Genomic DNA, 27,206 nt, shown 5'->3' with positions numbered 1-27,206 from the left:
GTAAAAGAAAGTAATGCAATGTATGGATCAAGAAAAAAAAGGAAAGTAATTGATGGTGATAATCTTGTCAAATAAAATTAAAGCGTAAATATCATTATCATATATATATATATAAAATCATGTGAGAAGATTTCACGAGTCAATTTTTGGATTTCTGATTTTGTTGCATCCAGCTTAAATATTCTGTACTTTTTAGTTCCGTTAATATTTCGGCTATTTACTCCGTGAAATAATTAAAAAATTACTTGCAGGGTTGAATAAAGAAAGAATAAAATATATATATATATATATTTTTTTAATGTAAAGTTAAATTGCCAAATCTAAAAGCTTGGCGGACCACTCCTGGGAATTACGGATACAGATGAATCTGTATCATATTAAATGGCACCTCCTTTATTTAATACTTAATTAAAATTTTCCTTGACTTAATAATTCTCGATTTTGATATATTTTTGGTGTTCGATTCAATTTTTCATTTGATATATAATGTAATTACCAATAGGATGATGCTTTGAAATATATATAAAGCGTTTTGCCCGATAATTTCCTATAATATGCAAAATTCCTCTTATCACATTTTTTTATATATTTATCATTGATTTCCTTCAAGAAGCTAAGCTCCTTTTTGTTTTATATAAAACAATTAATAAAGTTTTTATAATTTATTCGGGAGATGTTTCTTTCTAGGAAACAATCATCTTGAAAATAAATTCAGAAAATACTTTAAATATTAAAATTTGTTTCTTTCCCCGAAATTGAAGATGAATGTGTGGACCTCTGACCATTAATTGGATCCATAATTATTCAAATTTACGACCAATTAAAAAGACACTGAATCAACCTTAAATATGAATGAAAATAGTTTTTACCTATAAAAAATGAGAAACAATCAACTTTTAAAATGAAAACTTCATATAATGTCATATATTTTTTTGTAGGCAAGGGGTTTTTTTTAAAAAAAAAAAATTATCGTGTCTTACAGATGTTGAAAGAAATTTGATATATATATATATATATATATATATATATATATATATATATTATTTCAAATGCCATATAAAAATTATATATAAAATCCAAGTAGTTTTGAGGAGCGGTACAGGGAATTTTTTTCAAGCTAACATCTCAAAGAAATTTGATATTAAACACAAAAAATACAAAGTATATTTTTTACCAGTGAAATTCATCAATTTATTTTACTTTCTTGTCAAGAGGAACAACAGCTCTATACACTTTGAAATATGGTAAAAACACGTGTGAGACAGTCTCACATGTCATATTTTGTGAGACAGATCTTTTATTTAGGTCATCTACGAAAAAGTATTATTTTTTATGCTAAGAGTATTACTTTTTATTATGAACCATGGATAAGGTTCCAAATAAAGATTCGTGAGACCGTCTCACAACAGACATACCCTTAAAATATTAATCGATTAAAACATAAAAAAATCGATTACACACAAATTACAGAAATAATATATTATGTATTTGTCGGATTAATTGGAATTGCAATTTACTATTAAAAACAATCTGCTAATTAACTAAAGTTCATGTGAAATACGTTAGAAGATCTGGCCAAGATTCTACGTCACTGATCATCGATCACCAAGAACCATTATTATTTAAAATAAAAATATCATCAAAACATGATCAATCGATCACCTCAGTTCCGTTTTTCAATAACAAAATCAACTTATACACACACACACACACACACACACACACACACACACACACACACACTTACAAATGTTTGTTTTCATAATTATATTGGGTCACACGGCTTGAGGATTAAAACCAAGGTCGGGCTGTTGCGGCGGCGTGAAGGCCAAGAAAATCAGCATGAGCATGATGGCTACGGGGACGAGGAGAATCAGAGGGGGCGGCGGCGGAAGAGGCGGCAGGACTAGCGGCAGGAACTAGAGAGACCCCGTTAAAAGTACCATCAAAACTATGCTCCTGAAGCTGAAGTACCTGCACATCAATGGCGGCCACCTTTGAATGTCTAAATCAATTTCACTGATATTCTTTGGTACCGCAAAGGAAAGCCTTCCCTGGTATATATATATATACATACAAAGCAGTGTTTGTGTACATATATTTGCAAGTGGGGAGAAATCTGAGGAGACCGCATCTATCTATCTACCTACGTACGTACGTTTACGCCTGCCCGCCCGGAGGGCAATTGTGTCTTTCGCTTGCATTCAATATTATTCATTTTACATGCATATAATATAATACAACGAGACGAGTATTAAGGTTTATTATATAAACAAACAATGTAAGAGACAAAAAGGATTTTTACGAGAGAGAATGTTATGTTGAAAAGGGCATAATAGATCTCTCACATGCCAAACTCTTCGTCTTCAATTCGTGGAACGTACCCTAGCAAATTAAGTATTTTCCAAAACCCTACTTTAAATAATATAAATTAAAAAGAAATAAAACTAAATCATTGCTTTTATATATAAAACATGTTACGAAACAAAATAATCTTCAAAAAATACAATATAATTCTAAACATCAATAGTACGTAATTATACTATAATCAATCTTTTTTCCAAAACTCTAATCAATCGCACACCAAAAGCATATCTTGAATTTTTTGGATCGATGAATATATAATTTACGTCTGCGACTTCCATGTCTCTCTAATAAGTTAAATAAATAAATAAATAAAACTTTGACCTCATGAGTTTTTAGAAATATATATATATAGATGCATGAATATACATTATTTCTTAATTTCGAAAATTAAGATTGATTTTATTCCGAGTTTATCCTAACATTAACAAACTTCGAAAACATATTTTCATATATATATATATATATATATATATTTCGAAATTAAGAAATAATGTATATTCATGCATCTATCTATCTACGACATATATATATACATACATATATATATATATATGTGTGTGTGTGTGTGTCAGAGAATTGATTTGTACGTGAAATAATTACATTAATTTATTGATTATGTAGGCTAGCTCAGCTGACACAGCAGCTTTGATAAAGAAGATTAAATGTATTCTGCAACAATGCATTTATTATATGATGAACCTAATACACTTAATACTTTTGAAAATCGCGGTTTCAAAATTCTCTTTTATAAAAAATTTTGGGAAAAAAATATGTTTTATTGCTTTTTACATTATTATTACCTATGGGGCAACAAATACTTTACCAATTAAATTGCGGATTTTTATCGATTGAATAAGTTTATTTATCAAGAAAAATTATTGAATGGTTCCTTTTCTTTATGTTGTGTTTATTACAATATGAATTTCAAATTCTTCCGATTTGAATAACAATCTACTAAGTTCCGACCTTAAAATATTTTAAAAAACGTCTAATTTTGAAGTCATTAGCTTTAATATAGTTTTCACGTCACAATATTAATTAAGAAAATAAATTTGGTGTGTTCCTAATATTAATTTTCAATTGAAACATAATAAGAATTAATTTCTTCTTCTGTTACGACATTAAAAATTGTCTAATGTCGGTTTATGAAAGAACCGGTCACTTGTTTTCTTTTACCATTTAACTTGAATCAGGGTTTAAACTAATTAATTGTGGCGCTCATTAAAAATCAAATTTTGATGTTTTTTCCTTGTAGAAATGAAACATAATTTGATATATCCTTTGGTTTGAGAAATTTAAAATTTTCATTATATCTGAAAAAGTTCATTATATTTGTCGGCGGCCGGGGGGTGGTTGTTGGTTTGCGTTTTGATCATGCATTGTTTGTTTTTGTGATTCAAAATTCAATGTTGGAGAAAACAATAGAATATGTCTCTGCCCAAATCCAGTCATTATCACCCCCAATTTAGCAATTATAAAAGGCATCTCCACCAACTTTTTTTCCTTGCAACTTAAATGCGTGAATTCAATCTAAATCGGCAATTGTGAAAAGTAAGTCCAAATACCAAAGACCAACAGGGTCCAGTAATATAGCATCACCCTTGCAAAACAAAAGGAAATATTATATAAAAAAATGTTCACAAATTTGAAGAATAATTAGTTTAATCCAATTTATTTATAGATAACCATGAAAATTACACCAAGTGAATTTACATGGTTTCTTCTTCTTTTTATTTTTAAATAAGTGTTTTTTCTATTTTTATGAAAAATACCCTATACTTATTTTACTTCAATTGAATTATTTTCGCATATGCAATGACAAAATATTATAAAATGAATCACATTAAAGGTCTAGTGAAAAGACTTCGAAAATTGAAAAACGAAACTCATAAATTTAAAATCACACTAAAAACAAGGTAGCATTTATGCCACTAATTGTTGAAAGTTGATACGGTACAAATCCAGCAAAAAGTATTGCATCGCCTGAGAAACAACGGTAGACTTTTACCTCCGACCTCCTCCTCTGTTCCTTCCTCGAAAACCACCTCTTCTGCCACCACCACGACCTTGAAAACCACCTCTTCTGCCGCCGCCACGACCGCCAAGACCAGGTAGTTTCAGCGATTGTACACCCCTCCTCTTTCCAGGTCGCCCCTCATCATCTTCATCGCTCTCCATGTACTTTTTCGAGCTTCTGGGATTGAAAGAGATTTCCCGGGACCCTCCTTGTCCATGTTTTACACTCTTCGAAACATCTTCCCGTTGTTTCCTAAGAGCTAACCTTTCTTCCAAGGGAAGAAACTCCTCCTGTCCGAGAGACTCACGATTCCTGAATGCTTCTGCGTGCCGGTTATCCTTCACTTCATAAAATCTGGAAGGGTAGACAAAATAGAAGGCATGATCAATCTGCTGGCTAGATTAATATTCTTACTAATTTTCTTAAAATATGATAAAAACCGTCCAAGAAAAGAGAAAAAAAAAAAGAGGATGGGGAACCTTGGAACTCGAGATTTCTTTGTAGATTTGGTATTGTTATTTGTTTTCCCATCTTCTTCTGATTCGCTACCTGATGGCACATCAGAACCACTGATACTCTGGTCATCTTCTTCTGCAACAGTTTCAAAGTGCTCGTCAAATAATGATGGTTTCTTTGTAGTTGCTGCCATAGGGTGGAGAGCCAAATATTCTTGTGAGACCTCATCAACCTCAAAGTCCTGCAAAACATTTAAGAATAAAATAGTGAAATCAGACACTGAAGAAACAAAATTTGAGATGAATATTTTCCAGCAATTCTTGATGCTTGGACATTTTACACAAATATCAATAAAACAAAAACTTGACATCATGGGTCATTATAACACTAGTTGCAAACCAAAAACTTAATTGTTAGCTCCTATTAATGGTGTCCCGCTTAAATTACCTTATTTTGAAACATTGGAGCAAATCTCTCATCTTTGAGAACCTCCCTGGTGAGACCCTTCTTTTTCTTTGATGTCTTCTTATCCGGTACATTCAGAGTATCAGTACCATCAGTGCCCTTCTGATCATCATGATTTTCATCTTCTTCAAGTAGACGGGAAGCCAAAGTTCGATTAACTTTCGGAAGCTTCCTCTTGATCTGCAAGAAAATATAAGCAAAACAATAGGTTTAAAACATAATGTAAAATGCAGAATGGTTTCTGCAAAAATCACAAACTGAATCTCAAACAGCTTACCGTGATTCGAGTGGCACGTTCAGCTTCCAATTTCTCCTGTTTTTTCCTCTCCAGATATGTATCATAAGCAAAAGGATCTGCCAAACTTTCTGCCTGCATTCACAGTCATTGTGGCCATGTATTATATCTAAACAAGAATCTTCAATAATAATCCTTCAAATCATAAAGACCTTACAAAATATTTGTCCAGAAATATAACAGCATAATTAACACACCAATCCATGAAAATTACACAGTTCATTTTATGAATATAATCAAGACTCAAGAAAAAAAACTGGCCCATTTGAAGATGCAAATATTACCTTTTTATACAGCTTGTAATTGATAAAGAAACCATGCATGTAGGCTCTTAGAAGATTGGTTCCGATCAAATTAGTCAAATTCAACTTTGCCAGGTCTTCTTTCGTCAAAAATTTGTAATCATCATAAATAGTTGTTTGTCCATCCTCCTCGAGCTCTTCCTATAAGGCATGATTAGGTTTATTGGCACCAAATAGGGCTCTCATAAGTACAAGATAATCGTCAAAGCAGCTTAATGAACATACAGTTAAGTTCTCTAGATAAGAACACCACTTTGGTGCAGGTCCAAGGGCTGGTATGAAGTAAGATGGTATTTGGCTGCTATCCAGAGCCAACAAAATCAATCCACTTTGGCTGAAGACACAAGTATCATTTATTTTTCCAGCAGTTGGTTCAATGCTGGTCATACCTTCTCCCTGAAAAACACAAAACTCAATATCTAACAAACCGAACAAGTTGACACAATGAACTAAGTAATTATTTAGATACGATTATGAGTAGGGGATAATGCAACAATAAAATTTATAAAAGAGGGACTAAGGGCATATTTGAAAATCCCCGAGACAGGAGCACAAATAAGTTGTTTGGTTGCATCCAAGAGCTTCACATTTTCAACATTTTGTTGAAGTCATGGTTGTTCATTTCTTGTCATTCCGAGAGTGGCTAGGCCTTAATTCGTTTTCTGGGACAGGCAGGGTAAAAAACAATGGTAACTTATTGGGCAACAGAGATTCTTAGATCCAAATTTTCATCCTTATAGCAGTCCTTTTTCTGAAAATATTTGTTGCGTAAAAACAACAAATCCAACTGTTTGTGGTTTTTAATGAGAATCTGCGACATGAAAGACCATTTTCTGATAAATCTTTACTGTTTACAATTGGTTGCTATCCTTCTTGATGTAAATGTAGTGTCAGGAAATATATTTACTGTCTAATCTAACAATAAGTCTCTTAATAGCTAGAGTTGATAAGGTTTTGTAACATGACAATTCAAGCTCCCATACATTAAAAACACAAAACTCTAAATCCCCTAACTCTATAATGTTTAGTGGTTAATCTTATTTGCATGTAGTCATCCCATAGTTTTCAAAGGCGAGCGCCTCTCATCTTAAGGCGATGACCCTACGCCTTGGGTCATCCTAGGTGTAGCGATTCGCTAAGGCGAGCTCTGGACTGCCTTGGAAGTTCACTCAGCTGCGCTCCCTTATTGAATTTCTTTTTAATTACTTGTTTAAAACAAAAACCAAACCCAAACCCAAACCCAAATCCTAGCAACCCAACGCACCAACGTTGGAATCAGGAAAAAAGAGCGCCGAACAGAAGAATGAGTTGAAAGCATCTACATCTAAAACAACAAGAACAATATCTATTTCACATCTATTGGACAAAGAAGAAGAAAATGAATTTGATGTTGATCAAGAATTTTATGAAAACCGGGAAGAATAAATACAAGTCAAAAAGTTCTGAGGACTATGATGATTCGATGGAAAAAGACCTCGGTGTGCCTTGCACCCTTGACAACTATGAGTCATCCTAATATAAAGAGCAAGATATAGTCATCTGTCAATTATGAATCACAAAATGTGGTAGAGGGTCTTACAGTCTCAGGGTCCCAAATCCTGACTATGTGTTTGTCAGTAGTTATTAATTTTGCTTGCTCAGAGTTTAGAGTTTTGTGCCATCTGATGTTGAGTATTGGGCTTCCGTACCTGCAAAGCAAATTGAATATACTGATTGAAAAAAGAAATTCAAGTAATTAAATTCATTTGAAAGCAAATAACGGGAACTCACATATGGTCCTTGATTCGAACGGGATTAGATGAGCGCAAATCATAAACAAGAATCTGCGATTTATAGCGGGCTTAATATGTAATTTATATATTCGAGGTAATGAGATTAGCACTAAAAGAAGCAACAGAAAGAAATTCAGCACACAAAACATTCAAAAAGAAGGAAACAACAATTACTTTGTTCTGAATGTTAGCTTTGAGCAGCAGATTTTTTTGCAATATGTAGCTGTCATATCCACATTACCTTTGTATCACAATAACTAAAATGGTATCAATTCGTTGGAAAAAGGCTCTTTTATTCTACTCATGGAAAATCCATTGGCAGGTATAGTTCAAGCTGACAGGGGAAGACTTTATCTAAAATTTTCAAACATACTACAAGTCCCACCAGTGGCAGGTATAGTTCAAGCTGTCATGTGAGATGATTTGGACCATAAATAATAGAAGCTGAAAGTCAAGGTATGCCTGGTATTTGACTTATAGCTAAACATTGACTGAGAACAAGCTAGTGAGTCACATGATAAATATAGTAAAATGTCCCACACAAAACTCATCAATACGTAGTTAATAAGTAGAAATATTATATTGGAGTTCTTATGTGATCTCTGTGGTCTTTTTCCATTAATACTCTATATTCAGAACTACAAATTTTTGGAGACATATATGTACCAAACTCAATGCAGAAGACACCATAAAGCAAAGGAAAATGAAAGAGACCAACACAAGATAATTGCAATCAAGGTTAACAAGGCACTTTCACAACCTTCCCGTTGCTGCTTCCTACAGCCATGAGATGGCCTCCATCTCCGTCAAATTCAATCGAAGTAACCTCCTACATGTATCAGACAATCAACATCATCATATTAATAAAGGGAACAGAAGTAGTTCTGATAGTTTAGGCAGCTTTACAACATTTTTCATTTGGAACGGAGTATTATTATCTTGAAATTATTGAGACAATCTAGAAGGAAACAGACATGAGTAACCAATTAAATAGATCCAAACAATTGGCTAATAAGTGGAAAAATTGAGGTTATTTCAATTTCACTCGAAAACATTCACACCAAAATACAAGATATTGGCATGTACAAGATAATTTTCAGGGGAAAGAGATTTAAATAAGTTAAAGATATATAGAAAGCATCGGCTTAAATTGAAATGAAAAGAAAAGAATTAGTTACCCCATCTATGTCGCCAGAGGAGGCAACAACGTCTATCCTGCCTACTGAAGACCTCGTTCTCATATCAAAACATTCCACAGCTCCATCTTCACCCCCACCAGCAACTAATCCATGCACCTTGCTGAGTTAACAATTGAACAATTTATGTTATACAGACTATCCAGCTACAATACAACTGAAAAAGGTGCATTACACTGCTAGAAGGAAAATCAAGTTTCACAAACCTTCGAGAAACTACGTTCAAAGCTGGAGATTGGGTGTTGAGCGAGGAAAGAAAACGCCCCTGTGAAAAGAATCACTAACTTGGAAGAGTTAAACAGAAGCAAAGAACAAATAAACAGCTAACTTTCATGTTGTTGAATCAAAAAAAGGGAATAACAAAATATGACAAGGAATCAAATTACTGATATCAATAGAGAGCCCCAAATTAACATTTTAAACTAACAAATTTTTCTTAATGGGAAAGAGATACCTTCTTTCTTGATTTCTGAGTCGAATATTATTAACAAGTATTCAACAAGAAGGAAACCACATATGAAATGAAGAACTGGGGTAGAGAAATGCCTCCTAAGAACAATAAAATGTAACAAATAAAAAAAATTATGGGGGAAAAACCAAATTAACACTAAGCCAATGATACCTAAAAGGAAAGACCGATAATTTTAAATAAATCCAATATCTAAACCCTGAAACACATAAAAATAATACTTGAGGGAAAAATTAGATACACCTTATTCATCAATCTAGCTTTCAAAGACAATGGGAAGAAGGTGATGAAAACAGATGTTACAGCATTTTCAAGAAAATGGGAACATAAATTGCCGCAAGACAAACCTGTTCCAAGTTTATCCTGTAAAGATCTGGAGAAGATGCAGCACAGATAAGATCACAAGACCAGCAATCATATGTCATATCTCTGCCCATCCTGTTAAGAATAAATGCATAAGCCAAGGTGAAACTGAGAAACAATTTTAAAAAAAAAAATTGAGGAAGAAAAAGAACTCTGAGAATCTAGCTAAAAAATGTTTATTATCCAAAACAAGGACTGCCGACTGCCTAGTTAACAATTAGTGCAGTCTAACCATGTTCAATGTAAATCGGAAGAAAAGCTATGATATGACTAGAAATCAGATGGATGGCAAATTTAAGAATAATAATGTAAGTGTCTCTATGTCCTAATATAATTATCTCATTGTAAATATTATAAATTTCTGACAAATTAAATGTTCAGTGTGCCACCACGAATCCATGATTAGAATAGTAATTCAAATTCAACAGTAATTATAGGTTATATTTCCCACATCTTTAGACAAGGCCTAAGTCCTATGTTGCATGGATACAGGTATGGGTACCATATTGAATACGATATGGATACGGGTATGGGTAGCCATGTCCAAGACGTATCCGATTGGTCAAACTTACAAAAAGTCAGCGACACGGATTTTGTCGTATCTGACACGCGTATCGGAATTCCGTAGTCATGTTCGTGTCATATCCGTGCGCGACACTTCAAAAAAAATTAGAAGTATGTGTGCTACATAGTCTCAGTCCCATGGTCACATACACAAAGCATGCATTAATTGAAAACAAAGTGAGAAGGAGAGACCTTGGGATTCGCAGATTGTAGTGACTTCCATATTTTGCATGGAGACAAACAGAACGATCAGCGCAAAGAAATGCAAGCTTTGAATAGTCATCATCCAACACCTGGAAGAGATCAAGAAATTACAAATTCAATCAGTTTCACGTGACAGTTGGGTTACAATTAGAACATAGCACAGTTCAAAGGATTGGGAGTCAAATTGGTCATGCTTTCATGGGAACCGGTAGAGTTCATGATGATGAAAGCTAGCTGTTGACAATTAAACAAGAAGTTTGAGATATATTCATAGTTACACATCCTGAACCCACCCAAACTGATACAGAATTGCTGCCAATAGTATATACATGGAAAAAAAGCATGGTCCATGTGCATCCTCATTTCTATTTTTCATTTAAGCAAGCAAATGCATGCAGATATCTTGCTGAAAGTATATAGTCGAGCATATCTATCTCCTACTTTTAGTCCTCTACTTCAGCCGCAGATTAATAATATATAACCTTTTGAAAAAAATATCAGCAAAACAATCTTCATTTAAATACTCTTGCCAAAAGTATTACCTCAAAATCAATGATTTCGGAAACCAAATGCCTTTCAAACTTCAGTGACAACTCCCTCAACTCATATACTTTGACTTGTGGTGGGTAAATGCCTGAAAATTACTAAAAAATAGTCAGTATCCTTCTATCATACAATACATCGGAAGATCAAGATGACGGGTCAATCAAATCAACAATTCACCTGAGGCTATCAAATACTCGCCATCAGGGGTCACCTTAATTCTAGAGGTTGCAGTTTCAAACTTCAAGTCCTGAATCAAATCTACCCTCTGCAGATAATCTTGAGACTCAAGTAGAAACTAGTTATTGCTAACAATCACTATACAAAACATACAATGATAAAGAATGATGCAATTTAAAAATATTCTGTAATTTTCGCTTCTAGAAGACCAAGTTCACTCCCCGGAACAATGAAGAAACAAGTTTAAAGTAGCTTGATACTCATATTTCCTCAAGAATAAAATAAATTTCGAATCCTCAAGCTTTTCCAAGGGAATTTAAACAATTAAAACAAACTATTTCTTACCTCACTGAACAGCACCCAATTAACAATTTCTCTTAAAATTAAGTAACTCGATTGAAAGATTCGATTTTGTTCAGTAATAGACTAAAAAACTGGCAAAAAGATAAGGAATACCCGAGCGCTATAACAGCGATAAAGCTTCGACAATGAAAACTCGAATTGTTAAATCTTCACCTGGGTTCTTACGAAGTGCTCTAAGCTTCTTGGGAGGAAGCCACGTGGCTACTGAGCGGTTGTTGGCGGCGACTGAGTACATTTTCACTCCATTTATGGAGGTTGATTTCAAGTTACTCCCTTGATACGCCATGTTTTTTGAGCTCGTTAAGTCTTCTCCAGATATACAAAAAAAATTATATGTACATATATATATATATATTTATAGGAAGAAAATATTTTCTAGGACAATGCTTTCTGCAATCTGGCGGTATGTGGTGGCGTAAGGCGGCCGCCGTTGGTGACCGGTGGCATTAGCTCTTGCGCCTCCACGGGGTTTTAGTAGGGCTATGGTGGGAAACAGTAGTTTAAAGCAGATCCATTGTTGATATCTTGGGCTTATTTGGGCTTGGATTGGGTCTAAAGACTAAAAAGCCCAGCATACTTTGTAATAATTGCGACTTGACCCTTACAAGGTATTCTTTTTCAACGCATATAAAACGACACTCTGATAGTTATAATATATTTGGCAGCTCTTATTAGTCGTTACTAAGTAACATCTAAAATATACCAAACAGCTTACATAAAATAAGTAGGAAATGCTCAATTTTTTAGGTTTAAAAGCTTAACCATAAAAACTTATATTTAGTTTTTAATATAATTTTGATTATACCAAATACTCGATAAAAAATAATATAATGATAATTTATTTTATATCAAATACTTATTCAACTCTTTTTAAAACTTTGTTTTAATCTAATCGTTTTCATCATAGTCATCTTCAAATTCATCCAAAACAAATTCATTTTCGTCGAGAATTTTGAAAAAAGAAATGAACCAAGCCAAAAAACAAATTCTTATGAAAAGTTTTTTAAATTGTTTAAAAATCAGCGGAAAGTTTTAATATATTATTTTATTAAATAAAATATCAATATATTATAATATTAAGTTGAAATGAAATTTCTTGCATCTTATCAATCATTAAGCACAATTAATGCAAACTAAGGGGTAGATCGTTGTATTTTATACCACATTGGACGCTTAATCTTGCTTTATAAAACATTAGTCCTAAATCGAGATGGTGTACGTATCAGTTTATACATATTTTCGAGTAATTTACAAAAAAATCACAAAATGGGAAGGTTCGAACTTAGAAACAACAGATACACACGTTCGTGAACGAAATATTGGGGATGAATGTCACTAAACCACAAAAAATATCGAGATACATATAGATATATAAATCTGATCCCTTGCTGGTCCTATCCTCACCTGCAATTTTTTTGCAAGAAGGGATTTTGACATTTAAGACGGGCCATGAAATTAAGTATAGCAAAAAATACAAATTTTTTAACAAAGACTAACTGAAAACAACTATTGAATATGAAACAAGGTCTGCTTCCAGCGCAAGGTTAAGGACCTCGATATTGTGATTGAGCTGTGTTACATTTCTTTGAGATCTTAAAAAAAAAATATTTTCGCGGTTAGTTGGCATTAACAATCTTTGACACCAAAAACTTCCGATATCTTACCCAAAAAAAGACTCAAAATTTGAGAAAGATGGAATCGTGGAGAGATGCCAAATTAGCAGTCATGAAATAAAAAAACAATGAAGCTCGTAAATGTGAGCACACAAAATTAAGTTAATATGAAGCTGAGATGCCAAAACTACTATTAAATGAATGTGTCAGTGTGGCATAATTGAACACTAAGGCGGGGAGAATGAAAGAGAGACTGACTTCCTTGTTGACTTCTTATTTCTTCTAGTTGAGCTGTAAGAATCAACATTTTGAGACTTGGAGTTGCATTTCTTCGCCCTGGATTTGGACTCACCTGCAACCATCGACAATAAATGAGCACCACCTGAACCCAAGAAGCATTCATTGTTTCCGAGTTTGAAGTATGCATTACCTCTTCTATGAATAAGAGGCGACTGAACTTCATCATCATCAATTTGTAAGTTTGCCACCTCACTACATGCATGTGAATGTGTTCTTGGCTTGGTGGTTTTTGATTTTAAGAGCATACTTCTTGTCTCTCGAATAGCACGGTCACTTGCTTCACCGTCTGTGTCATTTCAAAGAGATGGTTAAGAAAAGATTATATTGAATCAACCAAGAATTTCTTCCAATAACACTTTATGTTCATCTCGACCCAGACAGCTTCAATACAAGTTAAATCACAAAGCAGACGAACATTATGGAAAACAAAATAAAAATGCCAAAAAAATAGGACGATGTTCATTCCCATAACATGTCAGAAAGTGAATGCACCAACATGGTTTAGCAGAAACTGTATGAATTTTATGAAGTCATCAATCAAATCTAATTGACCTACCCAGAGTTACATTGATGGCTATTGTTCTGCTAGCAGTTGAGCTTTGACAGTTTCTTGGCTAAACTAGCATGAAAGCTAGAGGTGAGAATTTTAATGATAAACATTTTGGGAAACAGAGCCAACACCACAAGTTTAAGCATTGGTTAGTAAATCAGACATGAACATCCAACCAACATCGGCCAATATCAAAATAGTTCAAGGACAACTCATTTTCTTCTGATATTTCTTCTCACTTTGTTACTCATAAGTTAGGGACATGGCTTGAACCTGTATTACGAAGTCTAATTTACCGTGCATAATTAAATTAAAGCCTACCAAATGTCGCAAATTTGGCCTAGATAGCTTATACATTTAACAGCTTCATAAATTTCCTTTTTTTGCTTGTTAAATGATTGAAACACGTGTAATGGAATTTCAAACACATCAAGCATGAAATGTAAGAGCCATTTTGATAGAAAAACTCATAAGCACGTATGAAAATCAGAATAGCCATGACACCAACCAGTAGCCCTTCAAGAAAAAAGAGAATCAAATTCATTGAATTAGTGGAACCTACCTTCAGTTATTTCAGATCTGTCGCTTTCTTCTGCATCTTTCTTAATCGCATCAAAATATATTGAGCTATTTGTCTTTAGCTGATGCTCTTGTGCGTTCTTTGCAGTAAGTTCTTGCTCTTTCTTTTCAGTGTGGAACTTATTGATCTTTTCTTCAAATTCTTCAATGCTTGATTTTAGTTCTGGCTTAGCAAACTTCTTCCCCTGAGGGCGTATGGAAATTAAGCAGAAAGTGTTAACGTTTTAAATATGTCAAATAGGATGTGACAGAGCAACCTAACCCATTAACTAAACAATCTTCAATTAATACCTTACTAATTATGTTCTTAAAATTTTCCATTACGGTGTCCTCAGATAATGCATGTTCATAGGCCTTAAATGACTCCATCAGCTTCCTTATGCTCTTCTCTGTAAAGGCAAGCTGAGAGAGGCAATACGAAATATATTCCCAATGTCTGACATCTGTAATTTAAGATTAAAAGAACAATATTAAGTGTAATATAGTGAAATGTATAAGCCAATATATTCTACTATTAATTTGACATATTTTGAAAATACACTAAGCTCTTCCAGAACTGATTTTCTGTCTTAATACAAAATGAATCTTGGACTTTCAGCTACGTGAGAACTAATATATGCAATCAGAGTCCAATACACAGGCCCTCACTAACAGATTTGTGAAAAAGGTCTTTAATCAACATTTCTTGGACATATCATATTATAGATTTCTCAAAAACGCAGTCTCATCAATATTGCAGTGGACAAGACTGATTTGAATTTATTCAAGAAGTCTTGAATATTTTGGTCAAAACAAAGGATATAGGATCACAGGTAAAGGTTTACCACTGAGTTCAAAGTTTACTGCAAGGAGCAATCAAAAATGCTTTTCTTGTTTGTCACGGCATATTGATTAGATTTATGAAAGGAAAAAATTATACCAAAATTGCTGACTTTACCTGCCACTCCAACGAACCTATTACATAACTTTTCAACTAGAGCTTCCATTTGTTTGTCCTGGAGAACTTCAACTGGCTCAGTAAACTTACACCACAGAGAAATTTTTTATCCCGAATGAGCAACCAAAATGTGTAATACCTTCTTGATCGAACCAATTAAAAACTGCATTATGTTGCAGAAAGACTTTTCTTTCAGGTTCTGGTAGCATAGTTTTCCAAGGATATCTGGAAGTAAATTATATACAGGATTGCTTCCTACAACAGAACAATACTTACTGAGAATACAAGATATATAAACTACGGACACTTATTTTAAATTTTAAAATTTTGGGTAGTGATTTTACCTTTCTTCGAAAGTTCATTGAAGAAAAGTTTGGCTAGATTACAGATCCTTTCGTCTTCATCTTCTAATCTCACAGCCATTTCATTTATATAACCTTTAACCTGGACATGTGATAGTCAAGCGCAATACTAACATCAAGTGAACACAAAAAAATAACAAGTAGAGTTCAGAAGGACTCCTTAAACCTTCATCATATCATTTAATATAAGGTGCGAAAGCACCAATACACTGTGCTTTCGAACAGATACTGATGGATCTCTGAGACGAGCATACATGTTTTCTGTCCATGGCTCCAACAGATTGGGAAAACGAACAGCCAGATCTCCAAGAGCTATGGTGCAATTTGAACGTACAGTTTCTGAAGGTGAATTCTCCACAACAGTGAAAAGCAGTTGGAGATTTGACTCACTGGGAAGCAGGACAAAATAAGATGAAAGATAATCAGACATTTGAACATGCAGATATGGTTTGTACACATATGGACATGCAGAGGATATTTCCTTACCAGAATTCAGCATCAATTATCATTAATCGGCATAAAGCAAGCATTGCGGATGTCTGCATTCCAGGATGCTACAACAAGAGAAATTAAGCCAGTTCACCAAAACAAATTCGACAGAAAAAACAGGTGGTAATAAATCAAACTATCATGAGGTAATCCTAGCAGGGGCTACCCCAGCTAATTGTGTTTCCCAAATTTGTTTCGCAGACACAAAGAAAATTTGTACTGCGTAATGTTCTATCAACCTTTAGCTATAAACAACACAACCATGCAGATTATATCGATCATGGCAAGATGGGCTACAATGACAGCACAGTCAAACAATCATCAGCTTAAGTTTGAGGAAGAAAACTCCAAGAAGCCTTTCATGATGTGCGAGATAAAACTAAGCGCACAACACTCTAAACCTTGAAGATATCCTAAATGTTTGATATGCTGCATTGAAGACCAATATACTATAACAATCACCTTTTGCATCAAACTAAAGTTTCTACACAATTCTGACACAAATGGTGCAGAGTGGCCAATCAAGTTCTTTTTGGTACTTCCACAGGATATTATTTCTTTTTCAGATTTTTCTGCAAGGCTATCAAGCAATGCATCGTCAGAGGCTGCAAGACCTAACTCAGCGTTGATGCCCAAGTCCTGCAAGAGATAATTTCAAACGAATAGCTATAAATGCCTGATTTACGTGCTAAACAACAGATCCAAAATCAGAAAACACTAATAGCAACATCATCACCTGTGGAGCATCATCTGTTGTGTTTGCATTAGCTCTATTCTCAGCATTTATCTTCTCTTTCTTGGATTTTTCTTTCTGAATCTTCCTCACACAAGATTCAATACGGACCAGTTGGTGCATGGCAACATGACTAACAATGAATAGAGATCTACTGAGTTGTGAAACAGGAACTGCTGTAAGGACATTGGAGTTGCTATCGTCCAACTCACCTTCACAAAAATCAAATACAGACTTGACAGATTTTTTCACTAAATCAGCAGCCATTGTTTCAGGAGTTGGATGAATGGTGTATATAGTAGCTATAGCTTTATCAGCAGCTGCATACCATATATTTTCTGGAAGTGAAAACCCGGTGATTAAACCTTCTAAAATACCAAATACACGACTGCCATTAGCAGACAGCAACTTTTTCTTATCTTCGTCAGACAACCTCTGTAATGCTAGGCATGCAGTCCTAGCAAGCAAGGGTTCGACCTTTGCCCAACGACCAAATCCGATATCAACAATGTCCTGTATGTGAGAGCTAAGAACAGCAGCAGAAGATTTTGCTGCCATGCACAGGACACATAAAGCACCGCGACTTTGCTCAGCTGTTGTTCCACCGAAATTGAAACAAAAGAAATCCCATAGTGCTGATAACTGGAATAGAAATCAATCGGATTAAAAAAATCCTTCAACTTCAGGACATGAAAATATGGAAATTTTGACTGAACATCACTTACGTGAAAGGCTACAGAATCAGCAGATAAAAGTCATCTTCTCAGAATATTAACAAAACAGTTGTTCTACAATTTAAAAATCTCTGACAAAGCAGCTGAATTTCCATCGTTTTAGGGTCATTTAAAAAAAATGAACGCTTTCAGGTTTCGAGAGTATGAGGATGAATTCATGTAAACTTCTTGAAAATCACCCAATTAATATTACTTGCTTTACTACTAAGGTTCCTAACATACTAAAAATTTTGGTCCTCAAACTTTATTGCGAATGAATCAAGTGAAATGATATCCATTAGCAGCATATACAATGATTATAGCATCCAGGCGTGAAACCAAATAATCTTCCACTTTAAAATATTTGATATTGTTTCTTAACACTGAAGATTAACACCAAATGAAAAGCCAAATATTTCCCAGACAGTAAATCAGACATTGTGCAATTAATCAAGGGAAGAAAGACAAAATATCTGCGAATGTCAATTCCACGTGACCATCGGCATTCTTCCAAAGTGATGCCCCTTGTAAAATGAATAAGATCGGGTATAAATCAATATTCTGGTCAACCAATGAGAACAGTCGTATAGCACTTAGATTTCTAAGAACTAGTTTCTTGGTTTAAGCCTCATCATGTGTGTACATATGTTAAAAAGGTATAAATCAGTATTCCAAAATCCTTCTCCGCCAAGTAACACACGTGATTTAGTCTTATGATGAGAAAACTCGTGTCAAATATATTGCTAAGTTCACCAGAAGTAGCTCACCGTGCACGCAGTTATATCACCTTTGGATACCAGGGCTCCCAGGATGAATTCCAAAGCCGCAAGATCTCCAATATTTGAGTCAATAGCAAGATTCAAAAGATTCTTTGCAGTTTCCATAGGATTCTTTCTCAAATATATTGTAGTGAATGCATTCTCTACGGCTTCATATATCGATTTGTCTTGAGAAAATACCTGTTCGCCACATACATAATAAAGAGGTTAGAAAATCAAAATAAAATGTTTGACAATAGTCAAAAGTTGGTAAAAACATGAGCTCAAGGGGAAGAATAACAATTGGCAAGAAAAACTCTATCTGCCTAAAATAACAGTATGATGATGTGAGGCATTACCAAAGGCAACATTTTGCGGAGGCAGGATTCCGAACCATCAATTTGAAATTGCCTACATCTCATGAGCAGTAGAATAGTATTCTCCACATCACTTGATGAAGATGAAGCCATTAACTGAATGAGGGTAGGCATGGTGGCAGATATACACATTGAAAATTTCAAGCCTGCCTCCAATGAAGCAATCAACGTCCTTGTTTGCTCCACATTCCCAACATCTGGTACAAAACTTGTTTGAACTGTGCAATCAATTTCACAAGGTACAGAACTATTTGTCAAGCTATAGTGCTCCTTTGAATCCACCTCAATGTCTCCATCTTCAACTCCACTGTCTCCACAAGAAACGTCATTATCTGAAGGAAAATCATCAGATGTTATGGGCGAAGATTGAGGTACTAGCTCATTTAGCTTCTTCTTATACTGTTCTAAGGTTGCCTCAAAAGAAGAAATTCGAAGTTGAGGTCCAAAAGGGTTGTGCTGCAGCATCATTATAAGTAAATTAAGAGCAGACTTCCTGACTATGGCACTCTTATCTTCCAACCTACCTGCAGCAACTGCTGAGACCTCATTCCACAAACCAATTGAAATCGAATGATCCTCACATAATTCAGACCACACCTGAAGAACCCGACTTCTAGTGTAAGCAGAGACATCACGGCAGCGTTCCAATAAGATATCTAACATGGCCTGCTTTGTTCGAAGACGTATAGATTTTGAACTCACCTCACCTTCTATATCGTTAAAGGCCTTAGATACAAGTTTACCCAACACTCCAGCAAGAGCATTCCTTATCTTGTAAGATTCTCCTCCAAAGTGTGGGACCAACAAACCAATGTTAGTTGAAATCAGCTTTGGCAATCGATCAGCAAGTTCTACCAAAAACCGCCCAATATTTTCAGCCCCAACAGTGTCTTTGACATAGTCTTTCGGATTTGTCTTTCCAATATCACTTATGAGAGATGTAGCCATGCTTCCATCAGCATATTTCTTTTCAGCCCAAGCAACAGCATCAGCCAAGTGCGGAACGGAAAAATCATATTTATGAATTAGGTGCAATATAGAAGCACATGACTGAGCTACATAGTGGTATTTTGTAGCACATGTTCCAATTATACGACATAAAGCATCTTTAGTGTCCGAATCTTTTAACAGAACAGGATTCTCAAACATCGCGAATGAATTTCTACGAATAACAATTTTGTCATATCAGATGTCAAAGCATTAATAATTAATAAATCTGAAAACCAAAAAGAAATCGCACTCAACTTACTTCACAATGAAGGATAAGAAATTTTCCTCTGGGTCAGGTGAGCCAAAGAGCAACGAGAGGTTGATATCCAGTGAGTTAGCAATCAAGTTCATTATTCTTCCCCTTTGGATCTCCCAATTCCATGAGTTCACAGGTTGTCTCTTCCTACTGCTAGCTGCCACCTAAAGAAACCAAGATCATCAATGTTCGTTCATATAAATATGATTGAATATTGAGAGGTGATGGGAAAAAACATGTTACTTTAGCAGCATTGGTAACAGAAGTAGAAGCGGATTCCTCGATGAGCAGGATGTGGACAAGGAAAAATGTGTAAATCTTAAACGCATTTCGATGAGATGCGACCCTATCAACCACAAGTTGATCAGCAGCACAGTCATCGCCCTCACCATCATACCGTGAGAGGGACCGGCGTGAGCGAGAGAGAGAGTCAACGTTTGGCAACAAAACACTTAAATTAGACCTCAACGACTCCACTAAGTTGAACTTGCAACCCGGCTTCAGGGCAGCAAATCCCTTCACCAAAGCGTACAATCGGTCGAAAATATCCTGCTCTTCCACACAAAAGAGGTCCTTGTCCGACAAATCAAAGCAAGTCCCTGTATTGAAAAAGTGTGAAAGACGCTCAAAAATCATGGATAATTGCAAAAATCTGCGCGTGTAACAGAAGATACCTTTTACAAATTCTTCGAGCTCCGAGGGACGGAGGGAAGATACAGAAAAGGAATTTTGAACAGTGAGTCGGGGGGCGTAATCGGAAGCGTCATCCTCTTCCAGAGAGGAGAGGGATTTGGGGAACACGAAAGATGGAACCATGTTAGAGAGAGAGAGAGAGAGAGAGAGAGAGAGAGAGAGTGTGTGTTTTCGGAGTTTGAATTGAAATTACGACAGCGGGAAATAAATATTAAATGGGCCCAATTTCTATAGCCGGCTAAAAAGCTAGACTAAAAAAATTGTTTTTTACAAAATATATTTTTATAATTTTTATGTGTGTTTGGATTAAAAAAGAGAGCTTGTATTTAAAAAAAAAATTATTTCATTAAATTTTATAAATTAAAAAACATATTTTTAAATATTTATCTAAGCACAAACATATCACAACTTTTATTTAAAAAAGCGTTTTTTTAAAATTCGACTTAAAAAAACACTTGCAGCAAATTATTTCTGAAACCAAAAGATCCGTTGAAAATAACGAAGATTAAGTTCAAAATTTTCATACATTCTGTTGTGTTTTCGTGGGATCTGGTTGTGTTTATTTAATTGAAAAACCCATTTGCAGAAGTTCCATTTTTGTAATTATCAAAATTTCTTATGCATACAATTAATTATTATTGAGAAGATAATGGCCTCTAGTCGATTGCTTTAGTTTAGAAAACTCCCCATTTAGAGGAAATAAAGTAGAGATGATCAGAAAGGATGAGAACTAGTTAACAAAAATTGTAGTGAAGTCCTGAAGATTCGTGCCGTTTGGAATTTGGATTTATTGATTTCTGCATTTATTTACATTTCGAATATTATGTTGTTTAGGTTCTCTGCCTTATTGAGGGCAAGGAAAGAATAAAACAATGAGTGAAAGAGTGAGGGGCACTGGTTTTGATGCTAGCCGAATTGCTGAAGTGAAAGCATGACTTGTTTCTCAGTTTGATGCAGCTGGGAAATATGTGCCGGATTTTCAGAACTCAAGCCGCTACCATTGTTGCCAATGACTTATGGCAAAAAGAAGCTGAGTATCACTTCCAAGTTCCTGTCGGGGTGATTACGCCGAAGCGATGGCGTTCACGATAATAATATAGTACCGAAAATTACGGAATAATCAACAAGAACACAAAGATTTACGTGGTTCACCCAAAATAGGCTACGTCCACGGAGCTACGGCTGATCTTTTGTAACAGAAGAAATATTACAAGTGTATACTGTTGGGAAATTACCCCGAAGTGATGCCGATCACGATAATAATATAGTGCCGAAAAAAATGCGGAATAAAATAATCAACAAGAACACAAAGATTTACGTGGTTCACCCAAAATAGGCTACATCCACGGAGCAATGCAACTTTTATAACTGGAAGAAATATTACAACAAGTGTATACACCAATACACTCAATATTCCTCACACTCCCAAACCCGAGTATACCGAGAAAATAATTTCTCTAACTCACACAAGAGAATTCCCGCACTCAAGAAAAAATACACTCTTTTTTTCTATGCACTCTCTTTTTATCAAAGCTGAAAAGCTTTTGATTTTGGGATACTAAAAGCAAACAAGGAAGGCTCAATTTATAACAAATTTCTTGAACCAACTTTGAGGATTTCCAGATGTGGGATATGTGAGAAAACATTTTTAAATTCCGCGTGGGCCCCACCTCCATTAAAAACTCACCTAACAATTCTCCCACTTGAAGACTTGATTTCAATCATGTCTTCACACCATCATTGTAGCAGCTTATATATCTCCATTTATACTTGCAGTCCGACTGAAGTTGAACACAACTTCAGTTTGTCAATGGTTACTGTCTTTGTGAGCATATCGGCTGGATTCTTACTTCCAGGAATCTTCTCCAGCATCAAGATTCCATCTTCCAGCACCGATCTGATGAAATGGTACCTAACTTGTATATGTTTTGTCCTATCATGATAAACAGGATTTTTTGCTAAATGAATAGCACTCTGACTGTCACAGTGTAACGTGCTATCTTCAAGCTTCTGACCCAATTCTTCCAGAAAGGATCTCAACCATATCATCTCCTTGCTAGCTTCTGTAACTGCAACATACTCAGCCTCTGTAGTCGAAAGCGCAACAATCTTTTGCAGCTTAGACACCCAGCTTACAACTGTACCACCTAATGTGAACACATATCCAGTAGTACTTTTCCTGCCATCCAGGTCACCACCCATATCGGCATCGACAAAACCCTGTAAGCCCAATTTTGACCTCCCGAAGCATAAAGAACAACTAGCAGTACCTTTCAAATACCTGAAAATCCACTTAACTGCTTCCCAGTGTTGCTTTCCTGGATTACTCATAAACCTGCTCACAACTCCCACTGCATGTGCTATGTCTGGTCTTGTACACACCATTGCATACATGAGGCTTCCGACAGCAGAAGCATAAGGAACCTTATTCATATAAGCCTTCTCCTGCTCCGTCGATGGTGATTGTGCTTTGGTTAGTTTGAAATGGCTAGCCAAAGGAGTACTCACAGATTTAGCTTCATCCATATTAAATCTGCTAACCACCTTTTTCACGTACTCTTCTTGAGATAACTTCAAGAATCCATTCACCCGGTCTCTAAAGATCCTCATTCCAAGGATTTGCTTTGCAGCACCCAAATCCTTCATGGCAAATTTCTTTGATAAATCTTTCTTGAGTTTATCAATTTCTTCCAGACAAGCTCCAGCTATCAGCATATCATCTACATATAGCAGTAGTATGATATAAGAACCGTCAAACCTTTTCACATAACAGCAGTGATCAGCTTGACACCTTAGGAAACCATTTTCACTCATGAATCCATCAAACTTCTTGTACCACTGTCTTGGAGCTTGTTTGAGACCGTACAAGTTCTTCTGAAGTTTGCACACCATTCTCTCTTTTCCCCGTACTTCAAAGCCCTGTGGCTGCTTCATATAAATTTCTTCATCTAGGTCACCGTGAAGAAACGCAGTCTTTACATCCAACTGCTCCAAATGTAAGTCTTCCTTCGCCACTAGTCCAAGTACTGTCCTGATAGTGGTTAATTTAACCACCGGAGAGAAAATTTCGGTGTAATCAATTCCTTCCCGTTGTTGGAAGCCTTTTACAACAAGTCTTGCCTTGTACCGCTTGCTACCATCATGCTCTTCTTTTAACAGGTACACCCACTTGTTATGTAACGCCTTTTTGCCTTGTGGAAGTTCTGTCAACTCCCACGTCTGATTGGATGACAGTGAATCCATCTCATCCTCCATGGCCAACTCCCACTTGGTTGAATCATCATTTTGCATTGCCTCTTCATAGGTCTCCGGTTCACCTTTGTCTGTCAGCAAAATATAGTGAAGTGCAGGGGAGTACCTCTCAGGTGGTCTAATGGTTCTCAAAGATCTCATGAGTTCAATCACCGGAGTTTGTGGGTCATCATCTTGTGCAGTTTCTTCTTCATTTTCCTGGTTACTGGTTTTCGATTCATTCACAGGAATATATGTCAATGGCACTTCATCAGTCTTCTTGACTTCAGGACATTCATCTCCGGCTACAATGTCTGACTTGTCCTTGTACAGAAGTTTCTCATTAAATATTACATCCCTGCTCCGAATGATCTTCCGATTTTGGTCATCCCAGAAACGATAACCAAACTCGTTATCTCCATAACCAATAAAGAAGCACTTCTTTGATTTCGGATCAAGTTTTGTTCTGCTTGCTGAATCAATATGAACATAGGATAGACATCCAAACACTTTCAAGAAAGAAATGTTTATTTCTTTGCCGCTCCATACCTCTTCGGGTATTCTGCAGTCAAGCGGTATCGAAGGTCCTCTGTTGATCAGATATGCTGCAGTGTTAACAGCATCAGCCCAGAATGATTTTGGCAATCCAGAATGCAATCTCATGCTCCTTGCGCGTTCATTCAAGGTCCTGTTCATCCTTTCAGCTACACCATTCTGTTGAGGTGTACCATGAATGGTTTTCTCCATCTTGATCCCGTTCTGTGCACAATATTTCTTGAACTCATCATCTTCATATTCTCCACCATTATCAGATCGTAAGCACTTCACCTTCAAGTTAGTCTCATTTTCCACCATGGCTTTCCACCTTTTAAAGGTCTCGTAAACATCAGATTTATTTTTCAGAAAATAAACCCAAACTTTTCTACTCGAATCGTCAATGAATGTGACATAGTATCTCGAGCCTCCAAGGGATGTCACAGGAGATGGTCCCCATACATCAGTATGAACCAGCTCCAACTTTGCTGCTTTCGGTTCTCTACCACATTTTAAAAAGCTCACCTTCTTCTACTTTCCAAAGATACAACTTTCACATAGTTGGTGTTCAACAGTCTTTAATTCTGGTAGCTTTCCTTTTGACACCAACATCTTCATTCCCTTTTCACTCATATGTCCAAGTCTATAATGCCATAGACTTGAATTGGCTCCAGCATCCACAGCTGCTAGTGTGTCTCTGCAACTGGAAGTCATATACAGTGTTCCAGTTTTCTTTCCTCGAGCAACGATCATGGCTCCTTTGTTCACTTTCAAGGAACCATCACCGAAGGTCACATTATGGCCTTCATCATCGAGCTGTCCCACCGAGATCAGATTGCGTGTCAATTTTGGTACATGTCTGACTTTGTTGATTTTCCAGACAGATCCATTTGACATCTTCATTCGTACATCACCCATACCAACAATTTCCAAAGGTTTTCCATCAGCCAGGAAAACTTTTCCGTAATCGCCAGCGATGTAATTATCAAATACATCGCGATCACCAGTGGTATGAAACGAAGCTCCCGAGTCCATAACCCAAGAATCAACATGGCTTTCCATGGATAATAGCAGAGCATCATGTACTTCCTCAGTGACAGCATTGGCATTATTTTTCGTTGATTGATTTTCTTTGTGTTAACTTTCCAGAGTAGAGATCTGTGGGTTTTCAATGAACTGGGATATATTGTTTTGTAGTTATGGTCATACGTGTTAAATTTTTTTATGAGGCTTGCACTATTTCCTATGACCACAGCTGTGAGGATAAGAGAGATATTGGAGCACGTGGGGCTGGTGCAAGAGAGTTTGCCATCACATCTCATCCTCTCAAGTTCTTGCCAATTTGGCAAATCTGTTGAATATTAGAGACACCGAACTAAGTAGGTGTGTTCTTTTCTCTTCGTGTTTTATGCTAAATTTTAAAAGTACATTCTGCAGGCTTAGCAGGAAAAAAATGTCTTCAGTTTTCTTGTAGCGATGGCGGACTTGTCTTTGAGAAAAACAGCAGTAGAAGAAAAGAGGGCTAAAGTGCAGTTGGAATCCAAAAAACTTCTCGACTACGTGCGAAAGGCTATAGCAAGACTAACTTATTTGAAACGGTGATTCCATGAGTATTTGATGTTTCTCATTCTGCTGACTTTCTTTTGAAATTGGTTATCACTAACTTCAATGACGAAGCTGCCTAACATCTAATTTTTCTTTTGATTGATTTATTTCTTGACAGAACGTTTTCACAATTGGAAGACGAGATAGCTCCCTGTGAAGCTCAGATAGAACAGTGGAACACAAATGTGGCTGTTATGGACTCCAAAGAAAGGCAATATTTGCAACAGTATTCTAACTATAATGTTGAGAATCATAGCTATGCTTCATCTTTGTCTTCCATCATGTATAAACTTTTGTGATCTATATTTTTGGTAAACATGGATCCTGTGTTGATCTTTTTTGCATAAATTAAATTTCACATAAAGAATAAGAAATCATATTCGCGATGCTCAATCGTGTGAGCTACATCGCTGAGATAAGTCTAGGAATATTGGTTGAAATGGCCGAGCACCGGAAACACCTAGAGAAGAAAACAAAACCGATGCTCGACACTCTGAGAAGCTACCAAGATTTGCCTTCCGTATTTACCTCTTCTCACTCATTATTTGCATTTTCCAGCTGTTCCTTCGGAAGACTGATATCAAGGCTCGAAATTGTATGCAGGATAAGGCGTTGGCGGCATTGGCTATTGAGGACAAGAAGGGGCGGTGTGCTGCTGCGGTGAAGTATCTTGAAGATGTCTTGCATTCAGCTCTTGCTTCGTAGTAGTGATGCCCACTTTGCATTTTCTAACTATTAGTTTTAGCTTATGTTGTACTCTTTGTTTTATATGCAATCAAGTCCGAGTTCTTGATTTGTTTGTTTTGCTCCTTCGGATTTATTCCTACAGATGACATCCTCTCATATGTACATATTTAGTCGACTGAGAAACAGAAAAACATTTCATCAATAAACCAAAAGAATTGGAAAACATGTCCCGTAGTGTATTCT

The 27,206-nt window shown here is 35.7% G+C and overlaps 3 protein-coding genes across 4 annotated transcripts; 1 reads left to right on the top strand and 2 right to left on the bottom strand.

The window, feature by feature from the left end:
* Window positions 1-4,239: 4,239 nt before the first annotated feature.
* LOC142548404 (uncharacterized) lies at window positions 4,240-11,924 on the bottom strand. Its single transcript, XM_075656696.1, has 16 exons — window positions 11,710-11,924; window positions 11,194-11,292; window positions 11,013-11,104; window positions 10,459-10,559; window positions 9,687-9,777; window positions 9,077-9,135; window positions 8,853-8,973; window positions 8,435-8,503; window positions 7,673-7,725; window positions 7,482-7,590; window positions 6,128-6,298; window positions 5,885-6,043; window positions 5,583-5,675; window positions 5,288-5,485; window positions 4,864-5,081; window positions 4,240-4,738 (listed from the first exon to the last, which is right to left on the bottom strand). Exons 1-16 carry the CDS (start codon window positions 11,840-11,842, stop codon window positions 4,372-4,374), a joined length of 2,133 nt encoding a protein of 710 aa, XP_075512811.1. The 5' UTR covers window positions 11,843-11,924; the 3' UTR covers window positions 4,240-4,371.
* A 797-nt stretch (window positions 11,925-12,721) lies between these two features.
* On the bottom strand, window positions 12,722-21,063 carry LOC142548401 (condensin-1 complex subunit CAP-D2). Of its 2 annotated transcripts, XM_075656692.1 has the most exons (17): window positions 20,888-21,063; window positions 20,457-20,812; window positions 20,217-20,377; window positions 18,950-20,129; window positions 18,600-18,791; window positions 17,123-17,761; window positions 16,849-17,025; window positions 16,384-16,451; window positions 16,064-16,286; window positions 15,880-15,979; window positions 15,675-15,790; window positions 15,536-15,593; window positions 14,890-15,041; window positions 14,582-14,783; window positions 13,600-13,755; window positions 13,428-13,521; window positions 12,722-12,960 (listed from the first exon to the last, which is right to left on the bottom strand). In XM_075656692.1, the coding sequence occupies exons 1-17, from the start codon at window positions 21,027-21,029 to the stop codon at window positions 12,957-12,959; spliced, it is 4,020 nt and encodes a 1,339-aa protein (XP_075512807.1). In that variant the 5' UTR covers window positions 21,030-21,063; the 3' UTR covers window positions 12,722-12,956. The 2 variants fall into 2 exon arrangements, with proteins under 2 accessions (XP_075512807.1, XP_075512806.1); XM_075656691.1 differs by lacking the exon at window positions 12,722-12,960 and having other exon boundaries at window positions 12,987-13,521.
* A 4,749-nt stretch (window positions 21,064-25,812) lies between these two features.
* LOC142548403 (AUGMIN subunit 1) lies at window positions 25,813-27,188 on the top strand. Its single transcript, XM_075656695.1, has 2 exons — window positions 25,813-26,796; window positions 26,880-27,188. The coding sequence occupies exons 1-2, from the start codon at window positions 26,662-26,664 to the stop codon at window positions 26,979-26,981; spliced, it is 237 nt and encodes a 78-aa protein (XP_075512810.1). The 5' UTR covers window positions 25,813-26,661; the 3' UTR covers window positions 26,982-27,188.
* Window positions 27,189-27,206: the final 18 nt, after the last annotated feature.

This window comes from Primulina tabacum, chromosome 6, assembly GCF_025594145.1.
Source record: "Primulina tabacum isolate GXHZ01 chromosome 6, ASM2559414v2, whole genome shotgun sequence".
Lineage (NCBI taxonomy): Eukaryota > Viridiplantae > Streptophyta > Magnoliopsida > Lamiales > Gesneriaceae > Primulina > Primulina tabacum.
The sequence above is the reverse complement of the archived record's forward strand: the minus strand, read 5'-3'. Positions and strand labels throughout refer to the sequence as shown.

What these genes read in the sequence shown, in the direction of transcription:
- LOC142548404 (XM_075656696.1), bottom strand. Translation starts at nt 11,842, where the DNA reads ATGGCGTATCAAGGGAGTAACTTGAAATCAACCTCCATAAATGGAGTG. An exon ending in AACGTGCCACTCGAATCACG is followed by an intron (nt 5,486 to 5,582) that starts GTAAGCTGTTTG and finishes ATTTTCTTGCAG; the next exon opens with ATCAAGAGGAAGCTTCCGAA. An exon ending in AAGAAATCTCGAGTTCCAAG is followed by an intron (nt 4,739 to 4,863) that starts GTTCCCCATCCT and finishes CTACCCTTCCAG; the next exon opens with ATTTTATGAAGTGAAGGATA.
- LOC142548401 (XM_075656691.1), bottom strand. Translation starts at nt 21,029, where the DNA reads ATGGTTCCATCTTTCGTGTTCCCCAAATCCCTCTCCTCTCTGGAAGAG. An exon ending in ACTTTAGTTTGATGCAAAAG is followed by an intron (nt 16,452 to 16,848) that starts GTGATTGTTATA and finishes CTCTTGTTGTAG; the next exon opens with CATCCTGGAATGCAGACATC. An exon ending in TATTAAATGATATGATGAAG is followed by an intron (nt 15,980 to 16,063) that starts GTTTAAGGAGTC and finishes TCACATGTCCAG; the next exon opens with GTTAAAGGTTATATAAATGA.
- LOC142548403 (XM_075656695.1), top strand. Translation starts at nt 26,662, where the DNA reads ATGCTCAATCGTGTGAGCTACATCGCTGAGATAAGTCTAGGAATATTG. An exon ending in GCTACCAAGATTTGCCTTCC is followed by an intron (nt 26,797 to 26,879) that starts GTATTTACCTCT and finishes AATTGTATGCAG; the next exon opens with GATAAGGCGTTGGCGGCATT.